The following is a 25,128-nucleotide window of genomic DNA, read 5'->3' as shown; positions in this document are numbered from 1 at the left end:
TAATAAAGAAAAATATTCAAAATTGAGTGCGAAAGAAGTAGGAAAATTGTTTTGGTTTTTTCCCATATTAGAATATGGGACATTATTTATTTACTTTTGTTTTTAAAGAGAATTTTATAAAGGGACACAAATAAGAAACCGACCCTTTAAAGTTTCCTTGTGTGGCAAAATTCATATATATCATTCATCTTTTTTTTTTCTTCTTCTTCTTCTTTAGGGAATTTGAGCTTATATCTCTTTAAGCTTTATCCTTGTCGCTTTATGCTTTCTTAATTTTGTGAGGCTCAAGTGACTTGGTTATGTATGGTGTGACACGGCACTTCCTTGTAAAAGACTATATTCCACGATTTAATTATGCACCATATTTGTGTCTTTTTGACTTCCAAGAACTAAAGCTCACACTTAGAAGTAAGTTCAAGAATAATTATGTAATTTTAATCGATCATAAAGCCTAAGGAAATCATGCTTTGAAGCAATGTCTCTCATTCTTCGCTTTGTGAAAACCTCCTCGCTCTTGAATAAGCAAAACTGAGCACTATATTTGGATACTTCAATTCTGTAAGTAAATCGTCCTTCTCTCTCTCTCTCTTTCACTCTTTTATAACCAAATAACTATAATTTTGTGTGCATTGTAGTATGGTCTCTTCTTGCATGGTGGCATACATTTGCACTAAATATTGTTACTAATTTTGGAAATAAAATTCTACATAGTTAGGGTTAGACCCTAAGAAAATTAATGCAAATATTTCTGTATATTTGTTGTTTTGTACCACCCCCAAGTTTATTTTAACTCATTCGTTTCTCTAAAATAATAATACTTCAACAATGAATGTATAGGAAGAAATCCTTTTCTAATTCTTTTCCTCTCAACGATATGGCCATTGTTGCTTCTTCTTCTTCTTCTTCTTCTGTCGTGATCAACAATGAAGTCTTCATCAGTTTTAGAGGAGACACTCGTAAGAACTTTACTAGTCATCTTTACTCTGCCTTATGCCGGAAAGGCATTCGGACCTACAGAGATGATCCGAATCTCGAGAGAGGAGATGAAATTTCGGTTGCACTTTCAAGAGCAATTGAGGAATCGAAGATTTCAGTAGTCGTCTTCTCGAAAGAGTATGCTTCTTCTAGATGGTGCTTGAATGAGCTCGTGCACATTCTCAAATGCAAGAATGAAAGAGGTCTGATTGTTTTACCCGTCTTTTACGACATCAATCCGTCATATATTAGGAAACAGATGGGGAGTTATGCTGATGCCTTTACTGCACACAAAGAACGTTTTGAGCTGAAAAAAGTGGAGGAGTGGAGAAATGCTTTGACTGCTGCAGCTGATCTATCTGGCTTTCATTCAAAAAATTATCAGTAAGTATGATATTGTATATAAATCTTTGAAATAATATTTGAAAATAGAAAATGACAACACAAGTAAGAATTAATTATTACTTCCTCAATTTGTAATTTTTTTTAATTTTAAAATTAAAATAGGTAAACAGTATTAGCAAAATCTAATAAGGTGAATTTGCTACTTTTCAATTTTTGAAACAAATAACAAAAACAAAAGTGCAAGCAAAGCTATAGTGCTTAAAGTAACATATTTGGATTTAAAATGCCTTGCTAAACAAAACATAATACAAACTGAAACTGTCAGATAATGAATCACAATCCGTAATATGAAGGATACATCTTATTTCTCAAAAAAGAATAAAAAAAGTACACATTTTATTTTGTTTTGCTTTATTGCTAATTTCATTGTGTTTTTTCATACTAATTCATTTCTCTCTTATATTTATGCTAGGTATGAGTCGGAATTAATTGAGAAGATTGTGAAAGATGTATTGAGGAAATTAAAACGATTGCCACAAATTATTATTGCTACAAAGGGCCTTGTAGGAATATATCGACAACTGGAGGAAATTGAATCCCTGTTATGGTTTGGATTACCAAATCCTCGTGTCATAGGCCTTTGGGGGCTTGGTGGTATCGGCAAGACTACTCTTGCCATTGAAATTTTCAATCGATTCTCTTATCGATTTGAAAATTGCTGCTTTCTTGAGAATGTTAGGGAAAATTCAAAAAACTATGGACTGCCTTATCTAGAAACCAAACTTTTTCGAATCTGCTGGAGGAAAGAGATCTGGAAAGTCCAGTCAACAGCTTTGTGAGAAATAGGCTCCACAATAAAACGATGCTCATTGTTCTTGATGATGCCCAGGAAGTAAAGTCATCATAACGACTAGAGATGCACAACTTCTTAAAAAGGATGCCCACGAAATACACCAAGTTAAGCCATTATATTTCAAGAAAGCACTTGAACTCTTTTATTTGAATGCCTTTAAAACAAAGCCCTCCATAACACGTTTCATTGAATTGTCGAAAGCAATAGTAACTTATACTGGAGGCAATCCTCTTGCTCTGAAAATTTTAGGTTCCTCCCTTCATTCTCAAGCCGTAGAATATTGGGAACACACATGGAATAAGCTAAAAATAATTCCCCATTCAGACGTTCAAAAGGTGTTGAAAATAAGTTATGATGGGCTAGATGATAAGCAACAAGATATTCTCCTTGATATTGCATGTTTTCTTAGAGGGGAGACAAGAGATTTTATAGAGAGCATACTAGATAATTGTGATTTGTTTTCAAGTTCGGGGATTGAAGTTCTCATAAACAAGTCTCTCATTACCATTTGTAAGGGCGAAGTTCAGATGCATGATTTGATACAAGAGATGGGTTGGGAAATTGTTCGGCAACAATCTATTAAACATCTTGGAAGGCGTAGTCGGTTGTGGATTCCTCAAGACGTCTATCATGTCTTAGACAACAATGAGGTAAGTATCTAATGACAATAAACTATAACATCTCTCTCTGACATAATTAGTTTTACTAACTTTTTTTTTTCACATTTCATATGCTCATTTATTTATTTTTAATTATCTAGGGAACCGAAGAAATCGAAGGAATATATCTTGACATATCTAAGATTGATGATGCTCTACACTTGGAACCTATAGTTTTCAACAAGATGCATAGACTGAGATTGCTCAAGATATATGTTTCAGATTATTCACATCATAGTAAATTCAAAGTACACCTAACTCAAGGTCTGCATATTCTTCCTCGTTCTCTAAGATATTTGTGTTGGTATAACTACCCATCAAACCGATTTCCATCAGATTATAAGAAGGAAAATCTTGTTGAGCTTGACATGCCTTGTAGTGCGTTAAGCAACTTTGGACTGGTGTACAGGTATGCTATAATATTAGTTAACGGGTTGAATATCATGTGTAGAATGTTCATGATTACCTACTTCATATTACATGTTTTTGGTAAAATAATAAAAATTATTGTTATATACTGAATTAATTTATTTGTTCTTGTAGAATCTTAGAAATTTGAAGCGTATTAATCTTGGTTATTCCAAGCTACTGATCAAACTTCCAGATCTATCCCGAGCTCTAAAGCTAGAAAGTATTAATCTTGAGGGCTGTATAAATTTAGTTGAAGTTCCTCCGCTTAATTTTCAAGGATGTTTTGGATCTCTTACACTACGTGGTTGCATTAAGATTAAATCAGTCCCAAACATATCGGGGAATATCAAATACTTGAATTTAGACTGGACTGGAATAAAAGAATTGCACTTATCAATTGGGTGTTTTGAAAGTCTTGTGGAATTGAGCCTTCGTGGTTGTCAGCATATCAATAATTTTTCAGCAGCTTCTTTTCCGAGAAATATACAAGTTTTTAATTTAAGCGACTTGTCAATAAAACAAGTGCCCTTCTCAATTGAGTTGTTAGAAAATCTTGTGGAATTGAGGCTCGAAGGTTGTCAACATATCAAGCATCTTTCAGCAGCTCTTCAGAAAAATCTGAAAAAATTGAATTTGCGAGACTCATCAATAGAACAAGTGTCTTCATCGTCAATTGAGGGTCTTGATTTTCTGAGGGAATTTCGTCTTGGAGGATGCAAAAAGCTTGAGAGTCTCCCAACCAATATATTTAAATCCAAGTCTCTTGAAAGTCTTCAACTTGGCGGTTGTTGGAGATTGAAAAAATTCACAGAGATCCAAGTGTTAAGCAACTCAGTTATAATTGAAAAGTTTTTTGGGCTCCGTCGTCAAGATATGAGTTGGCGCAGAAAACTCGAGTTTGTCCCAAATTGGATTTATTATTTAAGTTGTCTAAAATTCTTGTCCCGCCACGGGTGTTTGGAACCTGAACATATCCAAATGAAGCAATTTTTATTGTTCTCTTTCGACCGGCTAATTCTATGTAACTGCAATATAGTAGAAATTCCAGTTTGGCTGAGCCTTTTATCCTCATTAACTTTGTTAGATCTAAGCGCGAACCAATTTGAGAATATACCTTCAACCATGATCATACAACTTCATCGGCTGGAAACACTCAACATTCAAAATTGCAAGAAGCTCCGATCTTTGCCACAACTTCCATCGTCTGTTATACGTCTACATGCAAGAGGATGTACTTCTCTGGAGACAATATCAAGTTCGGGGTGCTATGGATTCAACATACGGCATGTGACTCGCCCTTTCATTCACAAAAGATTTACGTTCCAAAATTGCTGGAAACTAGGACGGAATGCACGCAGCATTTTAACTGATTTCTTATACGGAGTTGATAAATTGAATTTGGTACGTATGTATTTTCTATCTCTGTTTTTTTTTTTTGAAGTAATTTTTGAAGATTGAAGTAATTAACATTAATACACTATTATTCATATATATTGGTGTCTGGTGATGTAGGGAGGAAATTATTGTCTTACAATTGGAGTATGTTATCCGGGAAATGAAATTCCAAAGTGGTTCAGGCATCAAGACGAGGGGATTTCAACAACTATGAAGCTTCCCCATGGTTGGCATAATTCTAATTTTATGGGTTTTGCCATTTGCATTGTTGCTTCAATATTCCCAGCAGGCACAGTCTCCAATTCTTCTAAGTACATGCACGGTCTCCAATATGTAGAAATTAAGTTTGACATACAACTTAAAACCAAGTGCGGTCAAATCCACAAATATAAACACGATATGGGTGCTTTCGTGGTCAAATCCAGAAGTAGTGATATTAGGTCGGACCATGTGTTCGTGCAATGCGTCACTGACAGCATGTTCAACGGACATCCTGATGCAATGGAGGCATCATTCTATTTGAAATTTAGATCTTTTGTCCAAAGTACGATATGTTATTCGAATGTGAAAAGGATTGGAGTTGGGTTGGTATATGCATGCAAATGATTGCTTTTGTGATTGGGGAGGAGGAATCAGCCGCTATCAAGAACGACTCTGTTATTATCTATCTGGTACTCTTCTCTTAATTTTAATTTGAAAGATAATTATATATGCGATGCACCTAAAATACGTCAATTAATATTTGAACGTATTCTTTTCATTAAATGCTGAAACATTAAAACTATAACGTCTGAGTTATTCGTTGAAACTTTTAGTCAAAATCCTACTATATAAAATTTTCCCCTAAATTGGAAAAATTGTCTTTTCACTCCAAATTTGGAGTGTTAATTGTTAGTTTTATCGGTTTTAAAAATTAGTTTCCTTTTTTCCTGGATACTTTTTAGCCAAACTTGTGTGACTTCAAGTGTTAGAAGAATAGCTTCATGGATATGATGTTTGAATTCATGATTACTCAATATTTTGGGGATATGTTATGTTTTTCTCCGGTCAATTGAAGATGTCTTTGTAATTCATTCTGGTTGTATGTGCTTTTTGTTCGTCTTTTCTTAGCTTTGTTGTCTTTACTTTTTTGTGTGACACAGAATGAAAGGTGAAAAGACAAACTTGAATTCTGATGTTGGAGAGAATGTTTTCAGCATTTTCAAGGATTGATAGGTAATTTAAATGTTATTACACATCTTTCTCTCCTAGTCTTTATGTGTTGGCGTTTTTCAAGGTTTTCTGATAAACTCTAACTTAAATAGAGGAGGTGACTGATAAGCCTTTACTTAAGAAATTATCTCAATTAATCCCATTTAATTCTTCAAGGTGACTGATAAGACAGGAGAGAGAATCGAGAGAGAGAGAGAGAGAGAGAGAGAGAGAGAGAGAGAGTGGCACGGGAGGAAAAAGGGAAAAAGAAAGAAAAGGAAGAAAAGAAAAAAAAGAAAAAAAGAAAAGAAAATAGATGCGTACCAACGTTTAAAAAAAAACAGTCTAAAAATGCGTCCATACACACTTCTGAGTTAAAAAAAAAATTACTGAGAATATTTAAATATCTTGAAATTATTTAAATTACACGTCAGAAACATTTATTAATCAAAACTAATTAATTACATCAGATTAGGCACACTAATAATTCTTAATTATCTCGATTAATCCCATTTAATTCTTTGGGGTGTTACAAGTTTGAATCACAACTCAAATTTTTTCTACTTTTTTTTTCCTTTTACAAAAATTCAAATTCAACTTGTATAGTATTTTTTCTCACATGAATTCACTTAATCAACTCAACTCAAGTTCACAAAACTTGAGTCTTAAACAACATAGTTTCACAAACGAATATGTAAGAAGCATAAAAAATTGATTCGTCCATATCGTAGAATGTTCTATTTATTCACATCGTAGAATGTTCTAAAATACAAAACAAGCCAGCAATCACTAATCAAAAAAATCAAATTACTCCAAATTTCCAAAGAGATCATTCTCCTTAAGAACTACAAAAATCCAGAAATTCCATATGAGGTCCAAACAAAAGAAATAAGAAGATTAAAAGAAGATTAAAAAAGGGATTAAAAGAAACGACAACAAACAAAAGAAATACAACCCACTGAATACTAGCATAGCATTCTTCTGAACACTATGCAATTAATACAGAATGCACTGCCTAACAGTGTACAATTGATGCTATCGTTCGTAACATTCTTACAACACTCCTTACAACAATTAATGTCTAACTTTATGTAACAAAAGAGACAAGAACCCTAAATCAATCGTCGCCGAATTCGACTGCCCATCCTACAAAAACAGAATGACAGATACATTCACGAGAACCCTTCTTTTTTCGCCGGAAATATAGAAGGCGAGTTTGTGAACATTCTAGTTTGTGACATAATTTTTTGTAGTTCAAACCACTTAAATCATTTTAAAATTCTCAATTACTCGGCCGACTACTGCCCCTACTAATAAGACAAATAATCAATGCCAAGTCACAATAGTTGACTCAACCAAGAATCAGGGAGAGCTGTTGGAAAATAACTATCCGTTAGAAACAAATATGGCAGAGTGTCATGCTCTGTCACGTGGATTTAAATTATCAAGGATTTCCTTTTAATTCTCCACTGATCAAGGAATGATTTCTACTCCAGAGAAATCATATTCTCTCTTTCCTAAACTATCTTTTGTTACCGTTGGAACCTTCTTGTATATATATACTATTGTATTAATCCTTAGAATATAATGAGATTGCAAACCTATTTTCACTCATTTATTCGTGTAATCCTTCAAGCCTTTTATTAGAAATCTATCATGGTATCAGAGCAGGTTTCATCAAGCTCTAAAATGCCATCTTTTGAAGAGCCAAAGCTTTCTATTCAACTCTTTCACCAGTGCTCTAGCCTAGTCTCCATTAAGTTGACTACCTCCAATTTTCTTCTTTGGAAATCTCAAATTCTTCCCCTGATTCGTAGCCTTGGAATAGAACACCACATCAATGATCCACAAAAACCAACTGATGAACTCGTTGATTCAGAGGGTAAGAAAATCACAAATCCAAATTTTGATGCTTGGATCAACAATGATGGTCTTCTTACATCCTGGCTTCTCGGAAACATGACGGAAGATGTGCTTAGCATGATTTTCGGTGGGGATACAGCATATGAAGTTTGGAACTCTCTCCCAGAACAACTGTTGCCCAACACCGACGAGAATGAATCTCAACTTAAAATTGGCTTATATGCCTTAACCAAAGGGTCGATGTCCCTTGGCGAGTACATCCGAAATTTCAAGAGTATTTGTGACAAACTGGCAGCAATCGGAAAGCCTCTTTCCGATATCGATAAAGTTTTCCAAATCTCAAAAGGGCTTGGCCCAAAATACAAGGATTTTAAAGTTGCTGTATTATCGAAACCTCCATATCCATCATTTAACCAATTTGTAATGTCATTACAGAATCATGAACAGGTTTATCTTGTGGACGAAAAGCAACAACTTGATCACAATCAAGCATTTCTTGGCCAAAGAGGAAGAGGAAGAGATCAACAAGGAGGAAGAGGCCAATCTAGAGGAAGAAGCTGGAACTCCTTTTCTCAGAATCGGCCCAACAACAACAATAATCAATCCTCAAATTTCCAACCTCAGTTAAAATTCAATAACACTAATAATTGGAAAGGAGAAGAACCAAGCAAGCCAACTCACAAGAAGGAAGCTTGCCCAATCTGTGGACGAACAAATCACATTGTAATCAAATGCTACTATAGGTATGATTATGTTCCTGAAGAGACAAAAACTCAGCAAGCTTTGGCAACTATGGACTTAAATAGTGAAGGTGACCAAAATTTTTATGCCGACTCGGGTGCAACGGCTCACATGACAAATAAAGGAGGTAACCTCAAATCTTTAAAACCTTATTTTGGTAAAGATTCAATCTTTGTTGGAAATGGACAGTCTTTACCAATCACTCATACAGGTAATACCTTGCTTCAGACTTCACAAGGCAATCTTAAGCTAAATGATGTTTTAGTCGTGCCAGAACTTAAAAAGAATTTATTGTCATTTAGTCAACTTATTGATGACAATTCTTGTTCTTTTGAATTTAATTCTAATGGTTTTGCTATTAAGGATTAGAATCAGCAAATTTTGGCCAAGGGGTGTAGAAAAGGAAACTTGTATGCACTTGAGAGAGGACACCTCGAGGAAGCAAATCTTGAAGCTCTTGCTGCAGTCAAATCTCAAGGAGCATCTTCAGAGATATGGCATGCTCGAATGGGGCATCCAAATTTAAAGTTTCTGCAAACTCTAGAAAAGAATAAAGTTATTTATGTTTCCAATTGGTTGACTAAGAATACTTTATGTACTAGTTGCCAATTAGGAAAGCGATGTAAACTTTCTTTTAACAAATCTGAATCAATTTCTCAATTTCCTCTAGAAAAGATCCATAGTGATTTATGGGGACCTGCCCCAATATTTTCTTCCCAAAAATTTCAATATTATGTGATATTTATTGATGATTTCACTCGTTATACTTGGTTATATCCTTTGAAAAATAAATATGATTTTTATGATTGTTTTTTAAAATTTCAAGTTTTTGTTGAGAAGCATTTTGACAGGAAAATAAAGCATTTTCAAAGCGATGGAGGAGGAGAATTTACATCACACGACTTCAAAAATCATTTGGCTCAATGTGGCATTGCACAACAAATTTCATGCCCGAACACACCTGAACAAAATGGTCTCGCTGAACGAAAGCATAGGCACATTGTTGAAACAGGCTTAACATTGCTCTTTCATACACACCTTCCTTTAAAATTTTGGGTAGATGCTTTTCTAACTGCTATGTATCTTATTAATCGCTTACCTTTCTCCTCTATTGGTAAGGAAACTCCTTATTTTCAACTTTTTGGTAAGAATCCTGATTATTCAGGAATACGTATTTTTAGTTGTCAATGTTTTCCATATTTAAAAACCCCTGGCCTGCATAAATTTTCAAAAAAAACTACGCCATGTGTATTCTTAGGTTATAGTCCTCTACATAAAGGTTATAGATGTCTTGATCCACACACTCATCGTATTTACATATCACGTCATGTTCTATTTAATGAAAGTCATTTTCCTTCAAACGACAAGTCTATGCCAACATCTACTCATGATTTAACTCTCACCTCTTTTCCTAATTTTGATGAATGGGTTTCCAGCAAAACATGCAACGGGTCAATGTCCAGCCTACCCACTAAATGTCAAGCCACACCAAAAATTTCTACTACTACAACTTTTGCAAACCAAAATCCTATACCTCATATTCTTCTTCCCATACAACCAAATCCTGACCGTGCTATTCCCAAAAACATTGCTCCTCAAAATCATGAAATCAATGACCCACCTTCTCGTTTAGACACCAATCAACCAAATTTAGCATCCTCTACGAATTTCAACATACCAAATACCACTCTTGCACGCACCTTCCTAGAGCCAATTAATTCATCCTCTAATATCATGTCCAATCACACATCAACTATCTCAGAATCATCCACTCAGATTTAATGCCACAAGTTATAGACATTCCCATTTCTCTTCCTCATCAACGTCCTACTCGTGAAAAATGCCCACCCGCTTACTTACAAGACTATGTCTGTCCCTCTATTACTTCTTCTTCCAATCCCAATACTGCTTTTCTTGTTTCCACTACTGAACCAAAAACTTTAAAAACAGCTCTCAAGTTTTCCAATTGGATAGAAGCTATGAAGGAAGAACGTGCTGCCCTTCAACAAAACAAAACATGGACCCTCTTCCCACGTCCTACTAGTGCTAATGTCATTGGGTCAAAATGGGTTTATCGCACCAAATTTCGAGAAGATGGAAGCGTTGATCGATTTAAAGCAAGACTTGTTGCCAAGGGATACACACAAATTCCAGGCCTTGATTTTGGTGAAACCTTTAGTCCAGTTGTTAAAGCCACAACTATTCGTGTCATCATCTCACTTGCGGTCCATTTCAAGTGGCCTTTAAAGCAATTGGATGTTAAGAATGCATTCCTTAACGGCCTCCTCCGTGAGCGTGTGTACATGGAACAACCTCCTGGCTTTTTAGATCCACAATTTTCTAATCATGTCTGCCTTCTCCATAAGTCTCTATATGGTCTTAAGCAAGCACCTCGTGCTTGGTTCGCTAGACTTTGTACTTGTTTATTTTCACTTGGTTTTATATGTAGTAAAGCTGATTCTTCTTTATTCATATATAATCATGGTACTTACATTATTCTTTTGCTTGTATATGTAGATGATGTTATCATCACCGGCAATGCTATTTCCTTAATCTCTCGTCTAACCCAACGACTCAATAAAGAATTCGCGCTTAAAGACCTCGGCCGACTACATTATTTTCTTGGACTTGAAGTAAAATATTTTTCTGGTGGCCTCACCCTTTCTCAAACTAAATATGCATGGGACCTTCTAGCCAAAGCCCAAATGCTTGATGTCTCCAAAATAAACACACCCATTGCTCACAAGCCAAATCCTATTCCAGATGACAAGGACCCTACAGACCCCACAGAATATCGTCAACTATGTGGTTCTCTCCAATATTTCACCTTCACCCGTCCAGACCTTACCCATGCTGTTAACCTTGCGTGTCAACATTTACAAAATCCTACTAAAAAGGACTTGCGAGCCGTCAAACGTATTCTACGTTATTTTAAAGGCACACTGACACATGGTCTTAGGTATTTATCTCAAAGTTCTCTCACTCTTAATGCTTTTTGTGATGCAGATTGGGCCGGTTGTCCAATCACTCGACGGAGCACTACTGCCTATTGCATTTATCTCGGCTCAAACTGTGTGTCTTGGACATCCAAGAAACAACCAATTGTTTCTCGCTCGAGCACTGAAGCAGAGTACAGGTCCTTGGCCACAACTGCTGCTGAAATTACTTGGCTTCAATATCTTCTTCGTGATCTTAATATCACTCTTAAACGACAACCTCTTCTATTTTGTGACAATAAGAGTGCTATTCACATGATACACAACCCTGTATTTTATGCTAGAACTAAGCATATTGAGCTTGACTATCACTTTATTCGAGAAAAAATCATACACAGCGCTCTCAAAGTTTGCCATATATCCACATCCAAGCAAATTGCTGATGTTCTTACTAAGGCACTTCCACGTGCGACATTTGAAGATTTTCGTTTCAAGCTTGGTGTTCATTGCATCTCCCTGCCAAGCTTGAGGGAGGCTAATAAGACAAATAATCAATGCCACGTCACAATAGTTGACTCAACCAAGAATCATGGAGAGCTGTTAGAAAATAACTATCCGTTAGAAACAAATATGGCAGAGTGTCATGCTCTGTCACGTGGATTCAAATTATCAAGGATTTCCTCTTAATTCTTCACTGATCAAGGAATGATTTCTACTCCAGAGAAATCACATTCTCTCTTTCCTAAACTATCTTTTGTTACCATTGGAACCTTCTTGTATATATATACTATTGTATTAATCCTTAGAATATAATGAGATTGCAAACCTATTTTCACTCATTTATTCGTGTAATCCTTCAAGCCTTTTATTAGAAATCTATCACCTACTACTCCAAACAGAACACAACAATTTTAAAGAGAATCTAAAAATTCTACTGCTCATTTCGAAGCCCTTCACAGTTTTCTTCAAATGTCAATTCATTTTCTTACCTCGCAATTATGTCATTTTGGTATAGGTATCCAATCCTCCTTTGACATGTCAAGAAATTCACTATGTCCGTTATCAAACAAAATCTGCAACAAGAAGAAAATGATGAATTCTTTTTTTTTTTTTTTTGTCCCCCCACCCTTTTTGAGTGCCGAGAGAAGAACCATAGCAACCATGCCAAGAAATTGATAGAAATGATCATCTTAAAATTAACAATGAAATCTCTTACCCTGTGTTTTCTGGAATACTTATCAAATCGTTTAATAATCCCAAAGGACCTGGATCATTTCATACATAGAGAAGAAACATGCATCAATTTAAGTGTAAAAAAAAAAGTGACCACCTTATATTGATATTCTACAGATTTTTGTTACAATAAATTGCAAAAAAAGGGATGCAGCCAAAAATCTTAAAAGGCAAGAAAAATGACAAGTTATATTTGGAACATGGCTTGAGAAACTTTACAATGAACATGAGGGCGTATTTAGAAGATATGAGAGACATTCCGGAGAGAGAATACCTAACATGTGGGCGGCTTATCATAATATTTGACCAACGCAGTTAGTCACAAAAGTTTTTTTGTTACGTCCATGTTGAGAGCTCCCTGAGAGAGATAATAAGATCAATAACTAACAAGGAAAAACCTTACTGTTTTTTTGATAGAAAGCTTTGTAATATTTGATCTAATTAAACAAGGGTCAGTAACCTGACTTTACCTATATGCAGATCTCCATTCTGGTATGCCTGTTCAAAAAACAATAAATACATAAAAAAATAAATAAAAAAAGACAATGAGAGACCCACTATAACAAGGGCAGAATACAACAAGCGTATTACGTTAACAATGCAAAAGTAATATATTATCTACACTGGAAAATGATTTAAAAACAGGGGCTCCCTTGCAAAAATGATAATGCAGACTGTTCCATATGGTTTGGTATTGCCACCTTAAGGATGTTTCCAAAACAGACATTTATCCTTTTGTTTCTTTAAATTTACACCTATGACGGGTATCTAAAGCAAAACACGAAATTTATGCAATACATGCCATTTTCATCAACTATTTCAAAAAGTATGGAAAAACCACAGGAACAACAGTACATACATCTTTTCTAGACAAAGCATGATTTGAAAATATCCTTTTCTAGACAAAGGATATTTTCCTCGATATTGCATGTTTTCTTAAAGGGGAGAGAAGAGATTTTATAGAGAGCATGATTTGATACAAGGGATGGGTTGGGAAATTGTTCGCCAACAATCTATTAAAGATCCTGGTGAGCGTAGCCCGTTGTGGATTCCTCAAGATGTCTATAATGTTCTAGAAAATAACGGAGTCAGTATTAAATTCTAATTAAGCGGCTATAGAATAATATCTATCTATCTCTCTCTATGCGTAATTAGTTTTAGTTACTGTTCCTTTTTGTTTTTCATAACTCATATTCTCATTTATCATTTCTTTAAATTTCTAGGGAACCGGAGCAATCGAAGGAATATACCTTGACATGTTTAAGATTGATGATGATCTACACTTGGAACCTACGGTTTTCGACAAGATGCATAGACAGAGATTGCTCAAGATATACGATCATTTCTATGATCATAAATTCAAAGTATATCTTACACAAGGTTTGGAGTTTCTCCCTCCTTCCCTAAGATATCTTTGCTGGTATAACTACCCATTAAAATCTTTACCATCAAATTATAAGAGGAAAAATCTTGTTGAACTTGACATGCCCCATATCAAGCTTAAGCAACTTTGGAGTGGTGTACAGGTATGCTATAAAATTAATTAAGAATTTAAATATCATGTATTAAATGTTTATGATTACCTATTATTTCTTATTTAAAAAAACCAATTATTTACTAAATTTGCAACGACTCGAGTTTTCGCACCACTAGTTTGTATGACCAAGAAAATTAAAAAGTTGGAATTCAACTATTTTGACGAGTCGACCAACATAAAATAGAGTAAATCATATCTGATAAAAATCTACATACAAAATTGAATACCTGACAGCCACTTTAAGTCAAACCTTAGACTTGGCTTGAGTGGGAATCTTATGGTACGATTCGTATTACTGAGAAAGTTAGTCTACTTTTTGTGTTTGTATCGAGTTTACAGATATCCTAGCTAGGAACTTCCTTTAATCATGTTGTGGATTGAATTTAATCCTTGTGAATTAAATAACTTACATAACCTAAGTAATACTCATGGAACTTTATGCATTCTTAATGTTATTTATCATTTTGACATTTGAAGTTTTACCGTGCGTGATCTTTTAGGATCTATTGGAACATTTAGAATTCCTAATAAATTCTTGTAACTTAATATTACTAAGCAGTGATAGAAATCTTTAAAAAATTGATAATTCTAAAAATCTCATGTACAATTTAAATTCATGAACTAAAAGCATGCCTATTCAGACATGCTTACATAATTGATCATCAAATAAGATAATAATTTTCTTATTGCAAGTAAAGTATCATGACATGCACTAATGGGGAAATTCATAATCCAAATTGTCATTAAATCATATTTTTATTCATCAATTTATTGGGGCTTACAAAATTAAATTATTTTTTCTTGTAGAATCTTGGAAATTTGAAGCGTATTAATCTTGGTTATTCCAAGCAACTGATCAATCCTTGTTACAACATACCAACTCCCAAAATCTCACCAAGTAAACGGTTAGTGCCCAAAATCTCACCAAACAAAGGGTTAGTGAACCGCTCTGATAACAATTGAAAGGTCTGTTTTTCGGTCGGTGTCACAAGTGGTGTTGCAACACTGGTCGTGATACTGATGACAGCTAAAGTGTAGACATATATTTTTTTCTTTTAATTCAGTTCCAGTGATTGTGAGTGCAATAAAATAACAAAAAGCATAAAAAACACACGAAAATGGTATCGTTGTTCGGTGTGCACACCTATTCTGCGGGGCCACACCCACTCAGTGAACAATCTACTAAGATAAAGAGATTAGAAACACCAATCGGTCTTACACACTCAAAGACTCCCTCCTTGATGTTGTCGCCGTTATGGAGAATCCTCTTAGTGGCCTTGTTCAGCGAGCACTACTCGTCTTTGAAAACTTTCTCCCGAAAGCAATACGGTATTCTCCCGAAGAACCACCTTTTGTTTTTTTCACTCAACAGCCATCAAAGCAGCCTTTTTGCTGCAGAATATATGATTAAAAAAACTCTCATGTTTCTGCGAAAAACCAGCACACTCAGCCTCAAAAAGTTCTTCTGTTTTTTTGTTAAAACCAGCCCATCAACCTTTGCTCGTCACACTGCAGAAAAACCACCACTGCCAACCAAAACAAATCAACCTAATCAAGGCAAAATAATCACCACAGATTCTTTCCATAGATACCTCCAATCATCCCGTCGAGTCAACCAAATCAGCCACCAAAAGTCTATAGTGGAGAAACATTCCAAAAATGGTGCAAACAGCCTGAAATAGACTTCCCATAGCTGTCAACAAACTCCAAAAATGAACTTGACCCTGTTTTTGAATTTTGTACAACCTAACTCCAAAATATGCCAACTAATAAAATCCTAACAATCTCCCCCTTTGACATTTTTTTGGCAAAACTAACACAAGTTCCTATTTTCCATAAAAATTCAAAAACTTTCAAAAACTAGACAAATCATAAAAGTACAGGCACATCATAGTATAATGTTCTCGCCCTTTTTGACAAAAATAGGCCAAAACAATCTCCCTCTTTGAAACACTCGGAAACAATTCATTGATTTCTGCAACTTGCTCCCCCTGAGTCCTCTAGGAGTCTTACTCCCCCTGAATATAACACTATCTTAATCTTGATATTATCACCTGTTAAATGCTTGGACCAGCCACCATTACTACACACACAACCATTAGTACATGCTTGTAAAGAAGTATAAGTCCTATGACACCTTAAATCAGTTTTCCTTACCCAAACACGTCTAGGAAATTTATTTTGCACATCAATCTTTGCATTAGGTGTCCTTCTTGAGTTTGCGGAAATTGGTGGATTCATGAGCATACCTCTCTTCAAGGCATTCAAATACTTGTAGCATCTTGGTCTTATATGGCCAGCTAAACCGTAATAATGACATATAGGGACAAACTTTTTACGTCGTGGGGGTGAGATAATACCTTTCTTATAGAGCATAGTCTGAGATTCATGAGCGGGTGTCTCCTTCACAAACACTCACTTGGACGTTGAACATTCACCAGTGTAGCCAAGTCCATGACGATCACAACTTGCTTTTCCTATAGAGAGAATATGATCAAGTTTGGTGGTCCCGGAATTCATCATCTTCAGATTTTTCTGAGTGTTCTCGAGTTTAGCCTTTGTGTGCTGCAGCTTTTTCTCATTTTCAGCAGCTTGAAATTCATAGTTTATGGTAGCCTTCTTAAGCACATCCTTCTCTTTAATAAGCTCATCAACTCGCTCCTGTAGAGACTTATTCATTTCACACACTTTAACCCATTTATCAAACATGATTTTGTATGCTTCCTATATTGCATCATCTGTCAATTCTTTTCCATCACTGCTGCTGGTTGATTCTGATTCACTTTCTTCCTTCTTACTGTTCATTGTCTCCAAATCAGCTATTGTTGTGACACTGTCTGCGACACCGTTTGTAACACTATCTGCAGAAACGTCCATATCAGCATAAACATTGAAAGAAACATAGTTGCTCACATGTTCGTCATCTTCTGACTCTTCATCACTCCAGGTTGCACTTAGTGACTTCTTCTTCTTCTTGAGGGTATTGGCACATTCAGATTGAATATGGCCATAACCATCACATTCTCGACATTGAATACCTTTGTTCTTTGTCTTTAATTTTGTGGTATTTGCTGCAGATTTACTCTTTTGAAAATGACTGGAGTTGCCATTTCTTGAATTCTCATTCTTCCTATTGACCTTCTTCATCACCTTGTTGAATTTCTTCGACAACTTTGTTATGGATTGGGCCAAGTCTTCTTCATCATCGGAATCAACTTCGGCTTGGAAGGCAATACTTTTCTCCTTCTTTCCTTCCTTGTTTTCATCTAGATTCATCTCAAAAGTGTGCAAAGAACCCATTAGCTCATCAAGTTTCATTGTTTGGACATCCTTGGCTTCCTCAATAGCTGTCACCTTGTAAGCAATCCTCTGTGGAAGAGACCTCAAGACCTTCCTCACAAGCTTCTCCTCTGATATTTTCTCTCCAAGGGCAAATGCCTCATTAGCAATATCACACAATTTTGAATTGAAATCAGAAATTATTTCATCTTTAAGCGTGCGTAAGTTTTCAAACCTAGTAGTGAGAATTTGAAGCTTTGATAGTCTCACGCCTGCCGTGCCCTCATGCGCCGTTTGTAGAATTTCCTAAGCCTCCTTAGCTGACTCACATGTAGAAATGAGTTTGAATTGATTGGCATCCACCTCGTTGAAGATGGCATTAAGTGCTCTGGAATTGCTATTCGCCAATCGATCTTCTTCAGTAGACCATTTCTCTTCAGGTTTCATAACTTCTTCTCCAGCCTCATTTTTGGTAACGGGGTGCATCCAACCAATCAACACAGCACGCCACGCTTTCTCATCAAGTGCTTTGATGAACTCCTCCATACGAGCTTTCCAATAAGAATAATTGCAACCATCGAGGAGAGGAGGGCGTGAAACTGAACCACCTTCTTTCAGAAAATCTATCCCTGTTACAACAGACCAACTCCCAAAATCTCACCAAGTAAACGGTTAGTGAACCGCTCTGATAACAATTGAAAGGTCTGTTTTTCGGTCGGTGTCACAAGTGGTGTTGCAACACTGGTCGTGACACTGATGACAGTAAAAACGTAGACAGATTTTTTTTCTTTTAATTCAGTTCCAGTGATTGTGAGTGCAATAAAATAACAGAAAGCATAAAAACACACAGAAAGGGTATCGCAGTTCGGTGTGCACACCTACTCTGCAGGGCCACGCCCAGTCAATGAACAATCTACTAAGATAAAGAAATTAGAAACACCAATCGGTCTTACATACTCAAAGACTCCCTCATTGATGTTGTCGCCGCTGTGGAGAATCCTCTTAGTGGTATTGTCCAGTGAGCACCACTCGTCTTTGAAAACTTTCTCCCAAAAGCAATACGTTCTTCTCCCGAAGAACCACCTTTTATTTTTTTCACTCAACAGCCATCAAAGCAGCCTTTTTGCTGCAGAATATATGATTCAAAAAACTCTCACATTTCTGCCAAAAACCAGCACACACAGCCTCAAAAAGTTCTTCTGTTGCTTTGTAAAAACCAGCCCATCAACCTTTGCTCGTCACACTGCAGAAAAACCACCACAGCCAACCAAAACAAGTCAGCCTAATCAAGGCAAAATAATCACCATGGATTCTTTCCATAGATACCTCCAATCATCCCGTCGAGTCAACCAAATCAGCCACCAAAAGTCTATGGTGGAGAAACATTCCAAAAATGGTGCAAACAGCCTGAAATAGACTTCCCATAGTTGTCAACAAACTCTAAAAATGAACTTGATACTGTTTTTAAATTTTGTACAACCCAACTCCAAAATATGCCAACTAATAAAATCCTAACAGGATTTATTTTTTAAGTTGTCTAAAATTCTTGTCCCGCCATGGGTATTTGGAACCTGAACATCTCCAAGTCAAGCAATTTTTATTGTTCTCTTTCTACCAGCTAGATCTGCGTAACTGCAATATAGTAGAAATTCCAGTTTGGCTGAGCCTTTTATCCTCGTTAACCATCTTAAATCTAAGCGGGAACCCATTTGAGAATATACCTTCAAGCATCATACAACTTCATCGGCTGAACACACTCTACAGCTACGGTTGCAAGAAGCTCCGATCTTTGCCACAACTTCCATCGTCTGTTAGAGATCTAAATGCAAGTGGATGTACTTCTCTGGAGACAATATCAAGTTCGGGGTGCTATGGATTCAACGTACGGCATGTGGCTTGCCCTTTCATTAACAAAACATTTTGGTTCCAAAATTGCTGGAAACTAGGACGGAATGCACGTAGCATTTTAACTGATTTCTTATACGGAGTTGATGGGTTTTGCCATTTGCATTGTTTATCCAAGAATCACAATAGGTGTAGGCGATGTACAAATTCAGTTTGACTTACATCTTAAAACCAAGTGCGGTCAAATCCACAAATATCACAACCATAGTATTGATTTCTGGATCTACTATGGTGATGAGGATAAAATCACAAGTAGTGATATTAGTTCGGACCATGTGTTCATGCAATACCTCTCCACCAACTTCTTCAGAAGACATCCTAATGCAATGGAGGCATCATTCTATTTCAAACGTTGAGTTTTTTCGGAAAATGGGAATTGTGATTTGATTGTGAAAAGGATTGGAGTTGGGTTGGTATATGTATGCAAATGACTGATTATGTGATTGAGGAGGAGGAATAAGCTACTATCAAGAATGACTCTACTATTATCTATCTGGTATTCTTTTTTGAATTTTAATTTGAAAGATAATTATATATGCGATGCACCTAAAATGTGTCAATGGATATTTGAACTTATTCCTTTCATTAAATGCTAAAACTTTAAAACTATAACGTTGGAGTTATACACTGAAACTTTTAGTCAAAATCCTACTATGTAAAATTTTCCCCTAAATTAGAAAAGCTTTCTTTTCACTCCAAACTTGGAGTGTTGATTGTCAGTTTTATCGGTTTTGAAAATTAGTTTCCTTTTTTCCTGGATACTCTTTAGCCAAACTTGTATGACTTCAAGTGTTAGAAGAATAGCTTCGTGGATATGATGTTGGAATTCATTGCTCAATGTTTTGGGGATGTGTTGTGTTTTCTTCAGTCCCTTGAAAATGTCTTTATAATTCATTCTGGTTGTATCCGTCCTTTCCTATCCTCTTAGCTTTGCTGTCTTTACCCTTTTGTGTTGCACATAAAAGAAGGTGAAAAGGCAAACTTGAATTCTGAAGTTGGAGAGAATGTTTTCAACATTTTCAATGATTGATAGGTAATTTAAATGTTATCGCACCTCTTTCTCAGCTCCTAGTCTTCATGTGTTGGCGCCTTTCAAAGTTTTCTGGTAAACTATAACTTAAATAGAAGAGTTGACTGATAAGCCTCAACTTAGGAAAGTGTTTGTTAGGTGGCGTAAGCTAAAAATGTGAAAAGCCTTATCAACTCTTAATAATATTACATAGTTGGAATGGTATAAATATTCAATTTGTTGAATCTTTTTCTATATAATAGTAGAATTTTCATAAAAGTTCAATTTTAACTTGATTTATTATTCTCTTATGCATATACTTTAGTGAAAAAATAAAGGAGAACACTTAATGAAAATTATACTGATGTGAGAATTTTGAAAATAAATTATTTAATGGGTACGTAAGAAAAAATAATATATGAAAAGGATGCAAGAAAAAAAAGTTTAAGTAGAGATATATTAAAAATTATTTCTGTTCGGCAATTTGGATAAAAAGTTCATAATATGCCACATTTTTAAAGATATTTTGTTCAAAAACTATAAAAACGTATGAACAACAATATTTAAGTAGAGATACATTTAAAAAAGAAAAAAATTACTTCAACATGAGCAAATAAATAAGAAAGAAAAAAATTTAGGAAAGACATAATTAAAAAAAATTAATAGAAATAAATTAGAGAAAAATTTTGTTAATGAGGAGCTATGTATAAGATCTTATTAATGAGAAGGCGTATATAAAAAATTCTTAAAAAACTAAATGCAATAAAACAAACTTTCAAACATCTAGAGGCCACATAAGAAAAATTTTGAAAAACTACATGCTACACTACAATAGACAAGCTTTTTGATAACGTTTATGAAAAAAGTGTTATTTTACATATACTTAATAGCGTTCAAAAATAATTATGATCTATATTTATATATATATATATTAGAAATTCATGAATCAGTAAAAGAAAAAAATATTGAATCTTGCGCACAAAGAACAAGAAGAAAGAAGAAAATGCCTGCAGCCTATTGCTCTCACAATTCTCACTCAAAGGGCCATTTAGTGAGGTCCGCCATCCGCGCACGTTCATGTGAGCCTTTTTCTTATTTTTTTAGCCAATTAATAGCATGCTAACAGTGGCAACTGAAATGATACAACGAATTGCAAGCCACCATGTAAATTTGACTAACGAAGCTTACCAATCAGTGATTACACGTAGCGATTTAAAGAACATTAACACATCGAATCCTTTTCCTTATCAGGAAAAAAAAGTAATGAAACGTTTTGTTAGACTATATGGACTTCTTTATTAAAGTTGAATAAATTACTATATTACTATAGATTACTATATTAATACAGATTACTATATTGAGTTATTCTTTGTTACTTTTCTTAGATACAGGTTTTTAAATAGTTTTTTATTATAACTATTCGCATGCAAAGCAATAAATTTAGCAGTTCGGTAAAAAAAAAAAAAAACACTCAGGTAAAACAAAATTAGCATTTGGATAAGAAATCATTCTCTAATGTAGTCCATATTTCATGTTAAATTTAACATATTTTATATATACTTGATGTAAATTTAGCTTAAAATTAAGAATTTGTTCAAGTTTGCTATTTTGTTGCTTATTGATTGATGTACTGATGTTTGTAACTATACTTAATAGTTATTACCTTTCTATTTCAAACTTATTTGAAAATAAAAAAAAATTCAGCTTTTACAAGTATTAAAACTAAAATTGATAGCAATTGAAATAGCATTGTGTCTCGGACCACAAAGTAAAACACTACTTCATTTTTCTTCAAATTTTCTTCTCTCTTTGCCCAAGTAGAACATTGTTAGTAACATTCTTATTAAATATATTTTGTCAATTACTAAAATATATATAACTTGTACCAATAAGCTTGCAGCATCACGTGGCAAGGTTAGGTATGCGTACTTATCCATTTACGACATGCTTCATGAGCTTTCTAGGTCAACGTTTGTTCTTTAGTGTAGAGATAAAATAACAAGATTATAAAATGAAAAAAATTTGAAGTTTTTGTTTTTTCATGATAAAGACAAAATTTGAAGTTAAATATGTATACAAACAACGTGTACAATTATTATAAGTAGTGGCCTTGATGCGTTCCTATCGGTAGTGGAGTTACCTACATGAATGTAAATAAAACACAAAAAAAAAATGTGAAGAAAAAAAAGTTGATTATTTTTTGTGTTGTTTAGTATAATAAAAGAAAAGAAAATCTTAATAGGCTCGATGACTATTTTATTAATTATTTAATACTAATTTAAAATAAAAATAAAAATAAAAAAGTTGTTTTATTAATTATTTAATACGGTCAATCTATTAGTTTGTCTAGTGAGATCTTGTCCACAGAAGTTGAGGAAATATCAATACTTAAGGGGGGAAAAAAAGAAACATTTATGAGTTGTATGCATGTGATGAACTTTATAAATTTTCTCATAATCTCATGGCATAAAAATACTCTCAAAATCCATTAAAATCGGACTGGGATCCTCTCTCCCTTTTCTCTGTCTTTCTCTCTGTCCTTCCACATGCAATTTAACCATGTTACACTAGATTAAATATCTCATAAGAAAAAAAATTAGAAAAAAATATTAGCCTAGATTATATTTTTTTCTCGTTTACTTTTAATTGTTCTTTTTTCTCTTCGAGTTTTTCTGCATCTACTTGCCCGTGCTAGAGAAGCCGATTGCTGCAACTGCAACTTTTTCAAAAGTTGCAAAGAGGGACATCGAGAGTTCTCCATCATGCTACACTACAACAGACAAGCTTTTTGATAACGTTTATGAAAAAATGTTATTTTGTATGTACTTAATAGCGTTCAAAAATAATTATGATATATATATATATATATATATATTATAAATTCATGAAATCTTTTGGCGGGTACTGAAAATGGCTTTCCCCAAATTCCCAAATTCCCATATTAAAAGAAAAAAGATTGAAGATACCAAGGTATGCCTTACTTCATTTTTCTTCAATTTTTCTTCTCTCTTTGCCCAAGTAGAACATTGTTATTAACATTCTTATTAAATTTTGTCAATTATAACCCCAAAATATTCTATTAACTAAAATATATATAACTTGTACCAATAAGCTTGCACGTGGTAAGGTTAGGTATGCGTACTTATCCATTTACGACATGCTTCACGAGCTTTCTAGGTCAACGTTTGTTCTTTAGTGCAGAGATAAAATAATAAGTATAAAATGAAAAAATTTGAAGTTTTTTGTTTTTCATGATAAAGACAAAATTTAAAGTTAAATATGTATACAAACAACGTGTACATTTTGTTTTAAATATGTATACAAACAACGTGGTAAGTTAAATATGTTTTTCATTATAAGTACCGGCCTTTACATTTTGTTTGTTACGAGGGAAAGAAAAGAGAATGTAAATATAACACAACAACAAATAAAACACATGAAAAAAGAAAAGAAAAGACATGAAAAAAAGAAACTGTAAATATAACACATGAAAAAAAGAAATTTTGAAGAAAAGAAAAGTGATTAATTTTTTTTATATTGTTTGATATGATGAGAGAAAAGAAAATATTAATAAGCTCAATGACTATTTTACCATATATTTAATATTAATGTAGCTTTAAAATAGAAGTAAAAAATTTTATTTTAATCATTAATAGGTGGATTAAAGTTTTCCATCTATATATATTAGAAATTCATGGAATCTTTTGGTGGGTACTGAAAATGGCTTCCCCCCAAATTCCCATATTATTGACTTAAAATATTAAAAGAAAAAATATTGAATCCTGCGCACAAAGACCGAGAAGAAAGAAGAAAATGCCTGCAGCCTGTTGCTCTCTCACAATTCTCACTCCAAGGGCCATTTAGTGAGCCAAAAGAAATCTCACCCGATGAACTCTCAGTGTAAACGTGCAGAGATCGCGCATAGTGGAGATCGGCAAGAATTCTTCCCTCTCATAGTGTTGTTCCCTAATTTATGTTTTTGAAGTTTGGGTCGTTCTTCTGTACAAGTTTGGGTTATTCTTCTGATTTAGTGTTGACATTTTTATATACAGGCCTCGTTCATTTCGCGGATTTGAGTTTTTAATTTGAGTTGAGATGTGACATTTTCTGAGAGTTTTTCACTGTAGCAGAAAAAGTAAAATGTGATCTTTTCTGAGAGCTTTTTACTGTAAAAATTTAAAACTGAAAACTCAAATCGGTGAAATTAACGAGACTATAGATTTACTGAGGAGTATGCAAAGCGCTCAGAATTTTGTAAAATTTATTTATTTTTTCACTTTAATCTTATCTTTTTTTGGCTTGCCCTAAAAGTAAACTTTATTTATTTATTTATTGCATTTTAGTTTCTTTTTTGAGATTTTATATTCAAATATAATGTACTGTTAATAATAATACGATAATTAAAACTTAATACACGAATTATTCTTATATAGTACGTGGAGTTCAATTAGTGCACATATATAAATATATTTGGAAATGTATTATAGCTGGGTGGCATTAGTGTATAGAAATACGAGTCATTGTGGTATGAGTTGTACTAATTGTCCCAATAGGATAAAAAGCATTAACTATTGGAGTTCCCCTACTAATAGTGTTTAATAGATAGAAATTTGACGGTTCAGAATTGTACCTAAATGCCTATTAATAGTGTTTTTTTTTCTTAATAATAAAAATAATAATTTAAAGATGTACACTTACCTTTCTTTTTCTTCTTCTTCTTTTGACATAGATGGTCTTCTTTTTCTTCTTCTTTCTACCTTCCAGGAAATTGCTAAACCACTTGGTCATGCAGTTCT

General features: G+C 34.2%; 1 protein-coding gene and 1 long non-coding RNA gene across 2 annotated transcripts; one reads left to right on the top strand and one right to left on the bottom strand.

Moving 5' to 3' along the window:
- Window positions 1–492: 492 nt before the first annotated feature.
- LOC112091811 (TMV resistance protein N-like) lies at window positions 493–5,850 on the top strand. The gene is made up of 10 exons (XM_024166304.1): window positions 493–558; window positions 838–1,359; window positions 1,793–1,980; window positions 2,423–2,823; window positions 2,934–3,080; window positions 3,212–3,241; window positions 3,376–4,027; window positions 4,328–4,644; window positions 4,756–5,222; window positions 5,781–5,850. The coding sequence occupies exons 2-10, from the start codon at window positions 875–877 to the stop codon at window positions 5,848–5,850; spliced, it is 2,757 nt and encodes a 918-aa protein (XP_024022072.1). The 5' UTR covers window positions 493–558; window positions 838–874.
- Window positions 5,851–12,279: 6,429 nt separating this feature from the next.
- LOC112091820 lies at window positions 12,280–12,901 on the bottom strand. Its single transcript, XR_002902313.1, has 3 exons — window positions 12,877–12,901; window positions 12,586–12,634; window positions 12,280–12,442 (listed from the first exon to the last, which is right to left on the bottom strand). It is a non-coding gene; the product is annotated as an uncharacterized LOC112091820 (long non-coding RNA).
- Window positions 12,902–25,128: the final 12,227 nt, after the last annotated feature.

The sequence above is a fragment of the Morus notabilis genome, unplaced genomic scaffold (genome assembly GCF_000414095.1).
Source record: "Morus notabilis unplaced genomic scaffold, ASM41409v2 Scaffold212, whole genome shotgun sequence".
In the NCBI taxonomy this organism is placed as follows: Eukaryota; Viridiplantae; Streptophyta; class Magnoliopsida; order Rosales; family Moraceae; genus Morus; species Morus notabilis.
This window is presented reverse-complemented; position numbering and strand designations above follow the sequence as displayed.